At 39.1% G+C, this 19,030-nt stretch overlaps 1 protein-coding gene across 5 annotated transcripts in view; it reads right to left on the minus strand.

The window, feature by feature from the left end:
• Positions 1 to 19,030, minus strand: part of GBE1 (1,4-alpha-glucan branching enzyme 1) — a 303,297-nt gene that overhangs the window by 96,349 nt on the left and 187,918 nt on the right. For all 5 annotated transcript variants that reach the window (XM_073304014.1, XM_073304034.1, XM_073304024.1 and 2 more), the window contains 5 exons: positions 17,616 to 17,731; positions 17,219 to 17,346; positions 10,888 to 10,986; positions 7,696 to 7,806; positions 3,246 to 3,417 (listed from right to left, as the gene is read on the minus strand). In XM_073304014.1, coding sequence (XP_073160115.1) covers positions 3,246 to 3,417; positions 7,696 to 7,806; positions 10,888 to 10,986; positions 17,219 to 17,346; positions 17,616 to 17,731 — 626 coding nt within the window. The remainder of the gene's footprint in view (positions 1 to 3,245; positions 3,418 to 7,695; positions 7,807 to 10,887; positions 10,987 to 17,218; positions 17,347 to 17,615; positions 17,732 to 19,030) is intronic.

The following is a 19,030-nucleotide window of genomic DNA, read 5'->3' on the forward strand; positions in this document are numbered from 1 at the left end:
TTAGAAATGGGGTGACCACAACTGCATACAGTATTCAAGATGTGGGTGTAGCATGGATTTATGAAGTAGCATTATGATATTTTCTGTCGTCTTAGCTATACCTTCCTTAGTGGTTCCTACCATAGTTAGCTTTTTTGACTGCCATTGCACACTGAGCAGATGTTTTCAGAGAACTATACACACTGACTCTTGGATATCTTGTTGAGTGGTAACTGCTAATTTTACCACATTTTGTATGTATACTTGGGGTTACATTTTCCAATGTGCATTACTTGCAGTTAACACTAAACTTCATCTGCCATTTTATTGCCCCATCACCCAGTTTTGAGAGATCCCTTTGTAACTCTACACAGTCAGCTTGGACTTTACTATTGAGTAAAATTTTGCACTGTCTGCAAATTTGCCACCTCACTGCTTATCCTATTTTCCAGATCATTTATGAATAAGTTGGGGAACACTGATCCTAGTACAGATCCTTGGAGGATCCTGCTATTTACCACTTTCCATTGTGAAAACTGAACATTTATTCCTACTTTGTGTTTCCTAACTTTTAAACAGTTAATGATTTCTGAGAGGACTGTCCTTCCTATCCCACAACTGCATCCTTTGCTTGAGAACTTTTGGCATGGGACCTTGTCAAAGGCTTTCTGAAAGTCCAAGTACACTATACCCATTGGATCACATATGTTTGTTGATCCCGCTACAAATTTTAATAAATTGGTGAGCCATGATTTCCCTTTACAAAAGCAATGTTGACTCTTCCTCAAAACACCATGTTCATTTAGGTGTGTCTGATCATTGTTCTTTATTATAGTTTCAACCAGTTTGTCTGGTACTGAAGTTAGGCTTATCAGCCTGTAACTGCCAGGATTGCCTCTGGAACATTTAAAAATAAATAAATAAATAAAAATCAATCAATCAGCGTTACATTAGCTATCCTTCAGTTAGATGGTACAGAGGCTGATTTTAGTGATAGGCGAAGGTTTCTAACTATCAAAGGAGTGAAATTTTGTAACAGCCTTCCAAGGAGAGCAGTGTACAGCAGAGCAAAAAGTCTAACTGGCTTTAAGATTGAGGTCGACAAATTTAAGGAGGGGACTGTATGATGCCTACAGTGGGACATAACTGATCCACAACTGTTAACAGCAAATATCTCCAACAGCCAGTGATAGGACACTAGATGAGGAAGTTTGAGTTACTACAGAGAATTCTTTCCTAAATGTTTGGCTGGTGGGTTTTGCCTGCATGCTCAGGGTCTAACTGATTGCCATATTTGGGGTTGGGAAGGAATTTTTTCCTGGATCAGATTGGCAGAGGCCCTGGGAGGTTTTAGATTTTGTGACCTGAAGTCTTTAAATCATTATTTGAGGAATTCAGTAACTTAGCCAGAGGTTAGGGGTCTATTACAGGAGTGGGCGGGTGAAGTTCTGTGGCTTGCAATGTGTAGGAGGTCAGACTAGATGTTCATGATGCTCCATTCTGACCTCAAAGTCAATGAGTCTATCTGGTTCTGATGACTCATTATTGTTTAATTTATGAATGTGTTCCAAACCCTCTACTGACACCTTAATCTGGTACGATTACTCATATTTGTCACCTAAAAAAAATGTAAAAAAAATAGCTGTGATGAGGCAATCTCCCGCACATCTTCTGCAGTCAAGACTTATGCAAAGAATTCATTCATGCTCCACAACGGCCTTGACTTCTTTAAGTGCTCCTTTGGCACTTTGATCATCATGGCCCCACTGATGGTTTGGCAGGCCTCCTGGTTCTGATGTACTTAAAAACATTGTTGCTGTTTATTTGTGTGTCTTTTACCAGTTGCTCTTCCAATTCTTTTTTGGTCTGCCTAATTATACTTTTACACTTGACTTGCCAGGGCTTATGCTTCTTCCTATTGTCCACAGAAGGAATTGACTTCCAGTTTTAAAAAAGATTACTTTTTGCCTCTAATCATCTCTTTTACTCTGTTTAGTCAGGGTGGCTTGGGGGGGGGGCAGGGGGGGAGGGTTCTCTTGCTGTTTTTGTTTTTTTAATTTGGAGTATATATTTAGTGTGAGCTTTTATTATGGTGTTCTTAAAAAGTTTATATACAGTTTGGAGGCATTTCATTCTTGTGCCTGTTCCTGTTACTTTCTGTTTAACTAGCCTGCTTGTTTTAGTATAGCTCCCCTTTTTAAAAATAAATGCTACTATTGTGGGTGGGTTTACGTGGTATGTCTCCTTTACAAGGATGTTTAAATTTAATTACACTAAATCAAGAATTGCCTCTCTCCTTGTGGGTTCCAGGACTAGTTGCTCCAAGAAGCAGTCATTAATGGTGTCTAGAGTTTTTATCTTTGCATCCCATCCTCAGGTGACATGTACCCAGTCAATACGGGGAAAGCTGAAATGCCTCATTATTATTGGGTTTTCTGTTTTTTTAGCCTTTCTAATCTTCTAGAGTATTACACAGTCACCATCACCATGCTCGTCAGGTAGTCAGCAGTATATTCCCACTACTATACTCTTAGTATTCAAGCATGGAATTTCTATCCATAGAGATTTGAGGTACCGTTTGATTTATTTAAGATTTTTACTATATTTGACTCTCTGCTTTTTTATCGTGTACTCTGCCATTCCCTCACCAGTGCAATCTATATTGTCATATTCATATATATTGTACCCTGATATTACTATGTCCCATTGATCATCATTCCACCAAGTTTCTGTGATGCTTAGTAGATCAATATCCTCATTTAATACCAGGCACTTAAGTTAACACATCTTAGTATTTAAACTTCTTGTATTTGCGTATAAGTCCTTATAAAATTTTGAAAATAGTTGTATGCCTTCATGGAATGTAATTGCATAAGACTCTTTTCATGTGACTTTCTCTTCAGCTCCTGCCTATACTTCATCAACTTCTATTCTCTCCTCTTTGCTAGTATATAGAGCTTCTATATGAATGGTATTTTAAATAAATGTAACTTCAACTAGATGACACTTTTTGAGATTCAATTATTTTTTTAAATCCTAGAATGACTCAATTTAAAATTTTCTGTTGTAGACTATACTACATCTTAAAAGAGAATATTACTTTTTGAAACCAGATTAAAAAAAAGTAAACTATGTAAAAATATTTAAGCTGAAGTCTCCAACACTGTGATAAATACTGCAATTGCAGGATGTTGCCAGGTCATTTTACTTCATCACAAAGCCTACATAACAAAAGAAAATGGAGACTTTTAGCCAAGATCACTTACCCATGAAGTTGAGATAACCCTCTCCTCCAAGTGCATGAGTAATGAGGCGAATCATTTTATGAAGCTGTATTCCACGATCAATAACCGGAGTGAGAGGTGAAAGCACACTCATATTTGTATACATCTCTGCATCCATCAGCCGAAATGCCAACGTCTTATCACCAACAAGGGCCTGGAGTAATAAAGGAATGGGGATGAGAGGGTGGAGAGGAGAATCCTCAATGTGCCAAAAGAGCTTGTTAGTATAATGTGTGTTCTAGATCAAGTGACAAGTACATTGGCTTAACTATAATACACTACAAGAGTTACATTTTAGGAGCTTCAGAGAAAACAAGACAGGAGATGAAGATTACTTAATAAAGTATCTGGAACAACATTCAAAAGGGAGATTAACAAGGCTTCCAATTTAAGGACTCTTTAGTGAACAATGTGAATGCTTTGTGTACACACAGCTAAAGATATACAATTGTGTTTTTAGGATTTCAGCTCAGAGAGAAAAATTAGGCTTCCAATTCTATCTATCTGAAATCAGCAATTGCATGAAGCTATTACTTCTGTTCAAAGCAGCCTAGTTCAGTTACCCCTTAATATATAGTAGAAAATACTGCAAATGTTTCGTCTGTTTAGCTGAAGATTTCCATTTGACTTATTTTGGAAGGCCTTTCAAGTAGATTTTTCAAACAGGCTTACACATTCGCTTGATTTATTGGTCCAGTATCAATTCCAACATTTAAGCCATTTATAAACTTAATTGTGTTGTTAAGTAGGTACTCAAAAATGGAAATCTGAATTATCAAAATAATCATCTTGTTTATAGATACCAGACAATGCATTTTTATGTAAAGATGATTTAAATACAATTCTGATTACAGTACTTTAAATCCCTTATCCATTTTAGTAGACTAGACAAAGGAAATCATCCCCTCACACAAAAAGAGTTGACTGCCATACAAACTCAGATTCTATAACAGAACAAAATGTAGTTAAGGGTAAGAAGGAAATCAAAATGAATAGTTCGTGTATTTATATAGTACATGTTAAATGAGTGTTTCAGAGAACTAGGTTTCAGTTAATATTTGCATGTATTGTGTTTTATAAGCTACAATTTTCTTTTTTCCCCTCCCACAAGTGCTGTATTTGACAGAAAGGCTGTAAGAGAGACATGGTACTCAGCAAAATTAACTTGATAACTACTGTACTTCTGCCATTGAGTAAGTTTTAGTCAATTCTGTGGTTAGGGCTTCCTTTCTCTCAGTGTACAGGAGAACAACCACAGAAGTCTTTTGGATACCTATATGTAGAACAGAAATGAAAAAGAAGCCATAATATTATTTTGAAAATTCAAAAATCCATTGAAATGCTGTGTTGTGTAAATATTTCTCAAGATTTACAATACACTTGTAACATACGCATTACATAACTATAGCATTATCCCCATTTTACAGCTCTGGAAATGGACACATGCAAAAGTTAAGTGCTTTGACCCAAGTCACAAAGGGGGAAATTCTGGCCCCACTGAAGTCAGTGCAGTTTTGCCATTAATTTCAGTGGAACCAGGATTTCACACAAAGTGATTTGATGACAGAGCATAAACATAGGAAGATCACTTGCCGTGTCTACCAGATCAAGCAGCTGTTTCATGGCCGATGAAAAATGGCTAGTTTTATAGAAAGCATGTGTTTCAGATACCCCCAGAGCTGTTGCCTCCATAGCTTGTTACTGGTACACTAAATCTTTATGCATAGATAGCAGAGAATAGGGTATTCCTTCCATCAAGCACTGACTCTTATTCTAGAAAATAGCTTAGCTGGAACAAGAATATCAGCGAATCCGTTGAAGGAAAGATTACTTAATTTATTGTAAAAGAACCTTGCTAATGTCTATTCCTGTATAAAAACAATGTCCTATAAATGCTGACTAACCAGGTTTATTTTAGTACAGGTTTAAACTGCACATCCAAGGATTGATGCAAATATTCTATTTTGTGTGTTCACAAATACCTATAATTTGGGTTGAATCAGTCCAATTCCCATTTTATACTCTATTTTGAATTTTCATTTTCTCCTTTATACAATAGGTTGGGTAGTAAACGCCACATTGGAAAGCAAGCCATTTTCCCAGTAAATAAGTTCAAACTAAAATAATAAAAGGAAAAGCTTATCCTAATTTTCTCAGAAAAATGGATTTTTTAAAAAAAATGTCGGCCATCCAGTTATGATTTTTAAAGACTGACAACAAAAACACTGAAGCCTAAAGTCTAACATAGCTGTATAGGATATGAAAAACACAAAGAAAAAGCCCCACAAAAAGAAAACAACCCACAAAAAACAGTACGGGGTTTCAGTTTATCAGGGAAAGAGAGTCTGTCTAAACAAACTGGTTACTTCATTTGCATCACTGTCCATAGTTAACTCAAAAATATACTGTAGAAGACAGAACTTTGCAGAAGAATAAAAGCGATCGGGTTTTTTTCCAGTCTAAACTGTGTATGATTAACTATAATGTTCAAAACAAAATACTTTGCTATATGAGACAATAAAATTAACAGGCAGGGTCCAGTCCAAAATATGGAGGAAAAAAAAGGGGGGGGGGGACACAATATTTAGTGATCTACATTAGGCAGCCATTTTTCCACATCAGAAATCCAGATGGGGATCCAACTTCCAAGGGAATGAATAATCACAAAATAATATGTCTTTTGCAGTAGAATCCACAGTCCCAGTCAAGATCAGGACCCCAATGTTCAAAGCACAGTGAGAAGCCCTGTGTAAAGAGCATCAACTGGATTTAGACAGGGGAAAAACAACAAGCAAGCCAATAAGATGGGGACTTCTGGGTGAAAAAGGATATAGTGAAACTGGAAAAGGTTTACAAAAGAGAAACAAAGATAATCAAGAGTGTGAGACAGTTTCCATATGAGGAGAGACGAAAAAGATCAGGGCTGCTTAATCTACAAAGGAGATGATTAAAGAGGGATATTATAGAGGACTATAAAATCACAAAAGATGTGGAGAAAGTAAATAGGGCAGTGTTACTTATCCTTTTCCACAATACAAAATCCCAAGGTCATCTGATGAAATTAATAGATGGCAAGTTTATTGCAAACAAGAGGAAGTACTTTTGCACACACCACACAATTAACGTGTGGAACTTGTTGCCATGGGATGTTGTGAAGGCCAAAAACATAACTGGGTTCAAACAAGAACTAGACAAGTTCATCAAAGATAGGTCCTTCAGTGGATATGAGCCAAGACAGTCATGGATGTAACCCCATGCTCGGAGTGTCCCTAAATGCAGGAAGCCAGAAGGAGAAGACAGGGATGAATCACTCCAACACTCCCCTTCAACTCTGATACTGGCCACTGTTGGGAGACCCAATACTGAGCTAGATAGAAAATTGGTGTGACCCTGTATGACAATTCTTATGTTTTTCAACTGAGGAAACTAATCAAATACTTAAAGGTGGCTTTCAAATTATATATAGCCTAGATAAAGCCTCTTTCAAAGTCTAAGAATTTGCTTCCATTAACAAAACAATTTTAAGAGATATGTTTGATGGATGAAAGACTCCAACGTGTCCTACAAAAAGGTGAACCTTCATTTATGGTGGCTGTAGAAGGTGTATGGCTGGCCATTTTGGAATGTTCTCACTGGATACAAATATAAAAATAAAACATTTGCTGTACTCTGGGTTGTACAGTCTAGAGCGACCCAATCACATTTAAACAGGTTTAGCTGGATTTGACCATGCGAATACATGGAAGTTAAAAAGCCAAAAGGCTGAAGATTATTATCGAAAACTTAAATACAAACAAAATCAGAATGTTCAAAAATGACTCCCAAAGCAATCTTATCTTAACTTACATTGTATTCAGCATACATAAAGCATACATTTAAACAGCATATGCAGTATTAGAGAAACTATTACATACATGCAAGTAAGCTGATGTACAGTTGCTGTGGGACTTCTATTTACAGGACTTCGGTGCTTTGATGTTTTCAGACTTAATATGTTGCCTCTTCCTCTTTCACTCCCCAATCCCAAATAAAATTGTTAAAGAATGATTAACTAGAAATTAAATTAGCACCTGGTCCTGCAGCTCTTACACTGGTGATTCTTCCCCTTGAAGACAATGGGATACTCACCTGAGCATTGTTTGTGTGAATTAGGTTAAGAGGAGGACTCCAGGTGGTAAACCATATTTAAAAAAAAAAAAAAGCCAAGATTGTCACAATTTTTTGGTGTTCCACTTAACGAGGCCAGAATTTTCAGAGAGTGCTGAGCACTCACCCTCTGAAAGTCATGCCCCCTTTATAAAAAACTGTCCCAAATGGCACTGGGCACAGAAAAAAATCTTGACTGTGGTATTCAGTTTTGAGCACTGACCTATGTGAAGTCTACAAATTTGTTCCTCCACACAGTTTTTAATCAAAATACTTATTACAGTACCTGATCATGGCTCTCTGCATATGCAATGTATTTCTCTTCATACCGCCTGTTTGTCAGCGTGTACACTATATTGCCCATATTCCAATCTTCATCTTTCAACTCTTTAATTATCTGTTAAAGGTAATTCAAACATTACTTTTGTTTCAGCTAAATTGCATTAAATATTTTTTCCATGGCATTTGGGGATTTGAAGTTTTCCCTAAATAGTAAAATGGTATTATTATTCTTAGTCACTCCTAATCTAAAAAAAAAAAAAGAACTTGGAGAAATGCGCTTCCCCTATTTGATCTCCCAAATAGGATTCCTTTCTGAACTCACTTTAATACTCTTTAGAATTTCTAAACCCATGTTTCATGTTTTTTGCCATATCAACTGCCAACTTTTGATTAATAACCATAGCATGTCAACATTATTTAAACTGATCTCTTTTCTGCTTTATAAAACATTAAGGGATACTTGGCACCATTTTAACAGTCGACTACATGGAGTAATTTTAGTGTTGAAGCCCTCACTCTTCTTTCTCATGCAATACTTCATAAGCCTCCATTGACTGTTTTTGTTGTAGTTTAACCTTAAAAAAGAAAATTATTTCTGAAGAATATCAATTAAAATGGTATATAAAAAAATGTCAGTAATATAACCGGGGAGTTTAACATTACATTATATAGTTAAAAAACATTGCAGCAGCCACCTGGCATGCAGTCAATGAAGTATAAATTAACACAGATATGTACACAGACTAACCTGCTGTTCCATGGTAAATAGTTTGATCACACAACAATGAGAAGATAGATATCATTACTCCAAAGTCACTAATTATAAGAAAATACTCAATAAACTGGGTCTGGCATAACAGAAGCATACATGACATATATCCTATTAGCTTATTTTTTGGAAAGAATATTTCTGCTTTATGAAAAAACAGATGTTGTTGTCCTTCCAAAGGAGTTAGGAAAGGAAACAAGCAGTAATTTAAAAAAGACCTATCACCTGTTCAATTGTCAGCAGCACTTGTTCAATTCAAGTATCAATGTTCTCATACGCAATGTAAAGGCACCAAAAGGTACCTTATTGAAAAGTCAAACCGCTTCTTTGTCTCCAAGAGGCTGGTTTGCTTCTTACTGCTCTAGGGACCATCCATCATTTCCTACCCAAAACCAGCTGAAGAAAGCTGATGGAAAGAAAGCCCTAAGCAGCCCTCATTAGCACTGGCTGTTACTTGCTACTCGAAGTATATACTTACAGAACTTCATGAACATCAGCTAGGGCTTATTGGTAACATGACTTTCATTGGAGAAAAAAAATCCCACACACCTAATGTGGTTTACTATTGTGATTTGCAGAACACCACCTCTTCCCCGCCACACAGTTTTGTGAGTAAAGATACTAAGGACAATGAAAGTCACATTTTATTTTTCTTTAAGTTACTCGCTTCTCTTATTGAAGCCATTAATGCTCATATGAAATATTTATTGCTTTATTGCCTTCAGATGGTAATGGTATCATTAGGGATTTGCTTCTAATCTTATGTCTAATTGAAAGACCAATTTTCTGAAGGGTCTGCCAGCCTTATGAGATTGTTTATTGTTTTATTCCTTTTCTTGTGATTCTCGAATTAAGGAGAAGGTTATTTAAATCCCTTTTTTATATGAACTGTTGGAGTTTGTTTAATGCATTATTGGTCTTTAAGCACATTTACAGTTTTTTATTCTTTTTATAAACATCGTAGTCGTTGTTGGTGTGTGGCACAGCATGTTCTTGTGCACATGTATACGTTTTTTGTTGGGGTTTTTTTACTTTTTAAGTTGTGTGTTAGATAAAAATTGCTACATTCAACTTACAGAGGGCTCATTTCATTATCATACCTTGTACATAAATATAGGATTATTATATACAAATGCTTATTTCAATGTTCAGAGATAAAAAGAGCTGTTGCGAGAGATAGGCTTTTTGGATAGAACTTAAATCCAACAAAACTGTCTATGCTCACCATATAGTCCAAAGAAAAATAAAATCAACCCGAACACAAAGACCACCCACCAACCTCACACCAAGAGCCCCAGCTTGTTAAAGGGAAGGGCCTGAGCCATAATGGTGGAATGACTCCCAGTCCAACCTCTGGAGTCCTGGTTAGAGACTATGAAGATTTTTATAGGCTGGGGGATAGAGGGAAGGGGGAGCGGAGGGAACCACTAAAACTTAGAATCATAGAATATCAGGGTTGGAAGGGACCTCAGGAGGTCATCTAGTCCAACCCCCTGCTCAAAGCAGGACCAATCCTTTACCTTTGCTAAAAAGGAGGAAGCTGGTGAGGCAAGGAAATTCAGTCTGTCATTATTCTCCACTTGCAGCGAATGCTGTAAAAATGAAAGGGTTCCGCCTCGTTCTGTTGCGGTTTTTGATGCGGGAAGCAGAGGCTGATAGAGAAGATTACCAAGACTGTTCCCAGTAAGGCAGAAATGCCAGGGAACCACTTTAGGATACCACACCCATTATAAAACAGAGGTGACAGTAGCACATTAGCTTTTTGAAGCATTACTTATGCGTTCACTGTTCCCCCAAATGTGCAGGAGCTGTGTGGTTTGAAGAATATCTGTAAAGAGGTTTACAATGCATCCTACATGACAGAGTCTCTGAGTTGACTTGCATGACTATTTAGTTTTTTACAGCACGTGTATTTGAAATAGCACTCTCCTTCGGCTATGCTACACCTGCTGTTAAATAAGATTTATATGCAGCATACTCCTGATTATTGGAATAGCATGGGGGACGTGCATTTTATTTGGATAATTGGGAATTTGAATAATCAAGGGGGCAGGAATCATTCAGCAGTGGGGTGACCTCTTACGCGGCCAGGCGCTTGTCCTCTTTCTCGCAGGCCTGGCTGGGGATCTCTGTTCTGCCCTGCTCACACATTTTCATGACAGTGTGGGTGCGCGGCTTGTGACACTCGATCCCTGCTACAGCATGGTGCGGGGGACAGCTGCGGTCCTGGCAAGGCAGAACAGAGACCCCCAGCCAGGACTCAGCTCTGTACTGCCAGGACCGCAGCCCTCCCTTCAGCTTGTGCCTGCAGGAATCGGATACTTCAAACTAATGGATGCGACAGAACAAAGTTACCTGTAGTATTTAGAAGGTTTATTTATATAAACACAATGGTGGAAAATACAAAAGTGAATATTGTTTTCTCACCTGTATCCATTTATCTGGAATTGCCATAGCCAGCCGATAATCAAATCCACTTCCTCCTTGGGCAATAGGGCAACAAAGAGCTGGCATCCCAGAAACTTCCTTGAATAAAGAATACATTGCATCATTATTTTGCTTTAAGTGGTTCTTTACATTTTCCACCCTAAGAAAGCTTCCTATTTAAAAATAGCATCAGATCTCAAGCTCCAAACATTACTGCTACACAAAGTCTACATGTGCAGAGCATACAATTACACTTTAATGTAATGCTGGTAGTTTCCGAGCTGAAGGTGTGACTCCCATCTTAAGGAGAGATACCCAATGCTAATTCTGAATGAGCTAGCGTGCTAAAGAGAGCGTAGCCATGGGAGCGCAACGGGCTAGCCTCCCCAAGTACGTGCTCATCAGCGACCACAGAAATTTACTCAGGGCGGCTAGCCCTTCCCACAACTTTCACTGCCATAGCTACACTATTTTTAGTGAGATGAGAGCTAGCACTGATTAGCTTTTACTTCTTTTTTTTTTTTTTTTTTTTAAAGATTACTTGGATGTATGTAAACTAAACATTCCAGTCAACCTGCTCTAACAATTAGGATATGCTCATAAAACTCAATCCCACATTCCTTAACTTGAATCCAATGGGATAATTCCCTCTACCACTTCAATGCAAGAGCCCAAGGAATGGAGAATCAAAAACACGGATTGAAATTCTGATCAGCTTTGTTCTCTCCCTTAAAATGTAATTCAAGCTTGTGAATGCATCATTTATTGAATGCACCACATAACTGGTCACTTTCATCACATAATATTGTTTCTGAAGGGATGGCCCCCACTTTATAAACAGAAGAAATTTCCAACCCTTCAATTACGACATATATATAAACATTTGTAATTTTTTTTAAACTATTGTGTGAATAAAAGATTTTCAAACAAGCTGTAGGAGTATTTAGAGCACAACTTTTGCAGTGTGAGCACACATTTTGCCACATTCAAAAAAATAACCAATATAAGTTGCATTTCAGTTGCAAAAAGATTGCAAATGCCTTTTTGCTACATTTGATCTACTCTAGGAGAAAGTTGCCCCAGTTCAGAAGATCCAGGTGCATGGTATATGGTTATCGAGGACTTTGCATGGGGATTTTTCACTTTGTTTTTAAACATACTCTTGTGTCTTCTATTTGGTATTTTCTGTAGCAGACTTGAGAGAAAGTCTGTGTGTGGATGTTTTTATTTAAAGACAAATGTAAGGAACCCTGAAAGTGTTAAATTGGTTGACAAAAGAGTTTCTACACTAGTCACAAGATTTTCTACACTTCTGGCTTCTCCCCACGTGGATACCTTCTATAAGGTGAATAAGACCAATGAGGTCCAGGGAAGTAGTTCTCCCTTCCCAAGCAGTTAAAGCAGTGTGCAGGAGGGGAGTCCAACAGCTCTCCTAATTTGGTCAGGCACATGGCATTTACAGCTGCTCACCCGTGCTGAGATGTGCAGGGCAGTCTCTGATAAGTTCCTGACAGCATGATGTTCTGAAGTCTATGAGATCAAGGACCATGTTTCTACGAGGCTTTGAGCTTTGCCAGCCAAACAACTACCATTCTCTCTCAAGCTAATTTCTACAGTTTTAAGTGCCAGAATTTTTAAACATAAAAATTTGACATAACTTATTTGTCTACTTCAGTGGCATAAATAGAAACATTAGTGATGAATACTAACTTTGTTCACATTTTTAAACTAATAGCCTATGCATACCACTGTGTTTAGATTTACAGGCAACTCAAGTTTGAAGGGTAAAAACTCATTTGTTAGTTGGAGTGGAGCAATACATTAGATATCAGCCCTAAAATTTCACAGAGAAGTCTGATGCTTTCCTACGCCTGAAACTACTAATGGATTTATTCGTAGCCTTCCAGAAAAATCAATGTTTCACCTGAAGTGTGTGGTGTAATTTTGGTTATTACTATTTGTTTTCATTATTACCCAAATCATTTAATTTTCACTTTAAATGAAGGGCTGAAGGAAACCTTAATAATCCAACCACTACCTAATTCTACACTGTACTCTTGTCTGGCAGCAGTGTTTCTGTCACCCTGAACTGTGTGAAACAAAGAATAGAGGACACTGGCAGCCTAACAGGCTGGTCCCAGTAGCACTATTTGGGGTATCACAACTTCTATTAGCACCAAAAAGGCAGAGCTGCTGGGTAACCAGCTATCCAGATGTAAGGCATATGTATAGGTAAATTTTATTTTTTGACGGCAGGAGTTAAAGGGTTCCGTCAAAGGAGGAATCTTGGACATAGAAATTATATCTAGAAAGCTAGATGGGGAATACACAGAAAATTCTTTACTTAAAGCAATCAGACAACTCTTCAAGGAGTGTACAACAATCTGTCATACTCTAGACAAAACCTCTCTTCTCTCATGAGGAACTTATTCAACTGTCATTACTTTCAAGCACAAATTCATGACAGTCATTTTAATTTAAAATCATATCAGTAGTTCCTCCACCCCAATCTCTTTCTATCATTAGCATGTGGCTCAATTCCACATTTTGTATATAGACTCCCCCTAGACAGAAAAATGATGTATTGAATTGAAGAAGTTTTCAATTTAAAGAGAATAAATTGAAGACTAATCTTGTTTAAAAAGAATCTTAAACCAGATAATACAAACAGGCTGAATTCAAAGTTTCATCCATAGGAATGTGGATAATCTGACTATCACTCCCTAGATGATGGACCAATTTTATTTGAAGTGAACCGAAAGATCAATATTGCCACCTTTAGTTTTATATATCAAATAATTGCTTCTTTTCATCAGTTGCTATTTTTGATACCTGATGTCATTAAGCTCTTAACAGCACTTTGGTATACAGCTGTCAGTTATATATTAGAATGCCACATACAACTGAAATTAGCCTTATTTTGTTTTCTGAAGGCTGAAATTGGAATTCTTAATAAAATAGTGTGGATTAAAAAATAGGCCTTCACATTCCTCATGACATATCAGATCCATCCTGCATCTTGCACGTGTCTTTTCTAGATGGCTGGAAGGAGAAACACAAACAACAAACCCAGATGCATTACACAGTACTATTATATTAACAACAAAATTCTTAAAAGCTTGGAGTTTCTTTTTCTTAACATAAAAACACGTCAGTGAAAAACGCCCAACAGTCAATTAACAGAAATTTACTGCTTTGGCGTTTCATATTACCATTAGCTATTCTGCATGCCAACAATAATCTTTTGAGGCCAAAACCAGACCCTTGACAAGACTGACGAGGCCTTGGCATCAGGGGCAGCCAGAACAGTTTCCATACAGACTGCGGCGTACGTATGCCCAGCGAGAGACGGATGGCCCAAGTGTCCTCTAATGCATGCAGCCTCGCATCAGTTCCAAAAAGAGATCATTCCAATCGAATGGGAGGTCCTGGAAAAAGGTCTGCATCTCTTGGGATAAGGCTGGCAGTCTGAAGTCAGGAGCTACACCCTCATGACCACCATCAATACGATCACCCTAGCTGCTGAGTCCACCGCATCCCAGACCATCTGTAGAGAGCTGCCGTGGTGCCCTTCTCCATCAGAATGCCAAATTCCTGGGCCAGACCCTGAGGGAGGGACTCCATGAATTGTTGTACTTGTGCAGGGGGGCCTGATGGTTCACCGCCTGGAATTGGAGTTGAACTACTGTGCCCCTCCTTGTTCTTTTCATTGGCCACAGAGACAACCAGTGAGCCCGGACGTGGGTGGATATAAAAAGGTACTTGAACCCTTTGGCCGGGACAAAGTACTTCTTTTCGACCCTTTTGGAGGTGGGAGGGATGGACGACAGGGTTTGCCAGAGGACCGTGGCAATTTTCAGGACCCTATCACGCACTGGTAGCGCCACCCGTCTCGGAACAGGGCTTAGAGGACATTGAACAAGGTGTCTGCTTGCTCTGTCATCTCATCCATCTATAGGCCAAAGTTCTCGGCCACCCCTCAAAGCAGGGCCTGGTGTTCCTTAAAATCGTCCAGACGGCTGGCCCTCAAGGGTTCCACGACTGCCTCATCCGGGGATGAAGATGATGACTGTACCTCCAGGGGCATAATCCCCCACGGGAGAGGGGAGTTTTGGGGTGGGCGCTGTCTCCTTTACCCCAACTTCCAAGCGGGTCTAATGCACTGAGCCTGGTGCTGTTGATGATGCCAGTGTTGCTCTGAGGCAGCAGCAAATGAGCGATGCGAAGGGGGCATCGTCACCACCAGCATGCCCCACACACTCCACTCCAGTAAGGCCACTGGCCATGCTGCCAAGGTAACGCCACAGACATCGATGAGGCCTCAGGTGCCCATTTGCGCCGGTGAGGTCTTAGCAAGGGGCTGAACTGCCCTTCCGTGCCAGAGGAATCCCCTTCCAGTGACCACGGCGAGGCTATTGATGTCCGTGTCTGACTGTTGCTGCCGGACACCAGTGTTTAGAGTGAGAGGATCGGTGCCAATATCAAGGGGACTGGGGCCGGTGGGACCGGAATCGTGACAGGAAGCGCTCCCATGGGGCAGGCAACCGAGATCTGCACTGAGAGGATAACTGGAGGGAGGGCAAACGATGCCGGCAGAACAGAGACCAGAGCCTCCCCCAAGGCGATCCATGTAGAGATGGCAGGGACTGCGATCGCAGTGCCGGTGACCAAGAGTGAGCCCCAGAGGATCTGGGCTGCAATGCTGGAGATCTGCAGCACAGAGATGGAGAGTGCTGCCTTGTTTCAGGGGATCAGCAGTGTTCTACTGCCTCCTGAGGAGTCTTAGCAGCTGGCTTGCCCTAGTAGGGAGCCTGTGCCAGCAGCGTGGGCCTATGCTCACTCAGTGCCGGGGGAGCTTGGGAAAACGTTGATGCCGTCATAAGTTTGAGCCCCCTACCGCTCCCAGGAGTTGGTGGTGGATCCTTTAAGGGGCTAAGGGCCCGGACTGAGAAGGCACATCTAAGTGGCTGCGGAGTGACTGGGTGGGCCGAACTGGGTCCTTTGCCTGATGCCCCATGGCCTTTCTTGCCCAGTGCAGAGGAGCCATGCTTCTTCATTTTCTTTCTGGCCACCGGTGATAGGGTGCAGTGCTGGGAGGTGCCAGGTGCTGGGGGTGTGGTGTGCACCAAGGCTGAGGTATTAGGCGAGTCTTGGTGGGATGGCTCAGAAGCCGGATGGAGGGCAGCCTCCATAAGGAAAGCCTGCAAATGAATATCCCACTCTGAGTCCTGGATCGAAAATTTTTACAACAATGACACTTCTCCTTCACATGTGATTCCCCCAAACACTTCAGACAGCACTTGGGTGTCACTTACAGGTAGAGGCCTGTTACAGTCTGCGCAGGGCTTAAACCTCGGAAAAAGGGGCATGCCCCACCAGGAGCAAAGTCCCCGCTGTGACTAACTCCTAACTACACTTAACAACTGCTTAACACTAACTACTATCAACAACTATTTACAAATCCCTAATGCTCAAAGTCAGAAGCGACAAAACCGCTAGCCCTTGCTATGCAAGGAAAGGCACCTCAACTAACCACCCCGGGCAGTAAAAAGGAACTGAGAGGGAACAGGGCTGGCAGCGCCTGATATACTGATGCATGAGTGCGACACCCAAAAGGGCACCATAGCTGGCCCTATGGACACCGCTGAGGCAAAAACCTCCAACGACCAGGCACGTGGGTGCGCACACAGCTAGAATGGAATCAACATGAGCAAGCAGTCAAAGAAGAATCGTACTTACTCAGGAACCCAGACAATTTTAATGTTAAATCTAAATTAACCTAAACATTTAAGAAACTTCAAAATTTATCATATTTAATCACAGAAGGGAGTTATCAATTATGCATATATTGAATTATATCAGCACAGTCTTTGGGACTGTGAATTGTGAACATTTGGTACCATGAATAACTAGTCAACATTTGGCAATCATAGAGCAATAAGCAAGCAAAGCGAAGCAATAATATCTAAACTAAGAACCTTCATACAAGCTAACTCACAGCATCCGTACTGTCCCACCAATGTAGAGAAAAAACAACATTAATACTTAATTCTCCCTTCTCCCCGCCCCAACACACAGATAATTGCATGGAGGAGGAACCCATCCACCCTTAGTATTTATCTGCTGATATTTTTCTTTAACAAAATTGTCACTAATAATTAGCAAGTAATGTTGACGACAATGGAAATTGATTCATGTTAAATGATGTGACATATACAAATAACTCTGAAGAAGTTGTAATAAAGACCGAATGACATTTCACGAGTACACTTATTTACTGATACTACAACCTTTTACTCACATATAAAGAAATAGCTACACTTAATATTACCTCAGCTACTGTTATGGATTCTGGATGCAATAAATGAATCATGTGGTTGGCCATTATTAGATAAATGAGGGCATCTTCATCTACGTGTAGACCAAAATATTCATGGTAATCTCCACTGAAGCCTGTACCTAGTGACCAAAAAAGATAAAGACCCCAAATACAGTGAGTCAGATTTACAAGTGTAAAACTTAACAAAATAAATAAATAAATAAAAAAATCCAATAATCCATTTAATCGCAGCACAGCAAAAGATTAACAAATTTGCTATTTTAAAATAGCTTAAACGAAGGTCTACCCAGTTTATCTTTTTGTTATTACCATTTCCTGAAAAGTACTACAGTAAGACCAAGAGGCAGGGTGTTCTTTAATTAAAAAGTGGACTGATTAATCTACTTACCAATTCCATGATTGTGATATAGCATAGATGTAACACCATCAAACCGGAAGCCATCAAAGCCATATTCTTCTATCCACCATCTCAAATTAGAGAGAAGGAATCTCAGAACTTCCCAACTAGAATATTAATAGGAACAATTTCTGAAGTTTAAGACATGAAAATATATGAAGTTTCCAAACACAAAGTATTCTCTACTTAATACTTGTACCAGCCATATTCTACTGGATGTTGTTCCATCATAATGGATACATTAAACAACATTCTTCATTGTTTTTCCATACAACATTTCATTCTACCAAAACAATTCTCATTTTAACAGCATGCAATTTTAAGATGGAGGAAGTTAGGCTAAATTTGGTTTAGGAAAGACTAATCCAATACAACATCCATGTTACTGTTTAATCTAGATATTCATTCCTACTACTTTTATTTGCTTCTCAAAATGTGGTTAAATCCAGTGAAATATGGTTTATGCTGTATTTGAAAAATCAGAACCAAAACTTCATACTAGCCAAGGCTTAGCTCTAAAGTAAATTATACATTTCTGTGATTTGCAGATCAAAAGGAAGCAAACATCTCACATTAAAAGAATTTTTAAAACTCATTTTTGGCATTTGGAAGAAGAACGCTACCAATAAATATACTGTTAACATTAGGTAGTCTTGGATCACAGGAGTTGCTTCAAGAATGTAATATCACTTACTGTAGTATTATTAAATGTTACACTTTTTGCTAATTTAAAAAATAAGACAGCAATTAAATGTTTTGCATGCAACTGGTGGTGGACTGTGCTTTTTTAGAACTAAGTATTTTAAATGGGGATTTTTAATTTAAAGGATATTTTCTGAATTACACAACAGTTATAAAAAGAAAAGGAGTACTTGTGGCACCTTAGTCACCTTAGAGACTAAGGTGCCACAAGTACTCCTTTTCTTTTTGCGAATAGAGATTAACACTCCTGAAAGCACCATTTCCAGTGGGAGTTCAGTTGAGCATGCATTAGTGTTTCACCTGTAGAGACTTGCTACAAGTTCACAGAAAAAGTAATTTGGCAGTTTCTATGACCACTTCTGATCTTATTCTATCTGGTTGCCTAATACACAAGACATTTTCAATAGAATAAATTATCACTAGTGGGGGAAATAAATATACGAAAACAAGAGCTGAAACTGGCTTAAAGAACAAGGGAAATTACTAGGAGAACCAATATTTAAGCTTATATAGGCACAGTAAACAAAAAAGTTTCCCTCACTCTCTAATGATAGCTCCTGTATTAGGGATACTCTCCCCCATGGTACCTTCATCAGAGAAACCTACAGCTTGGCTCCATTATTCACTCTCTCTCTGATGGAAGCCTGTGCCTTTACACTACATTCTCTTCTCCACAGTCCATTCATCAGGCCAGCCTTGAACAT

This window comes from Lepidochelys kempii, chromosome 1, assembly GCF_965140265.1.
Source record: "Lepidochelys kempii isolate rLepKem1 chromosome 1, rLepKem1.hap2, whole genome shotgun sequence".
NCBI classification, from domain to species: domain Eukaryota; kingdom Metazoa; phylum Chordata; order Testudines; family Cheloniidae; genus Lepidochelys; species Lepidochelys kempii.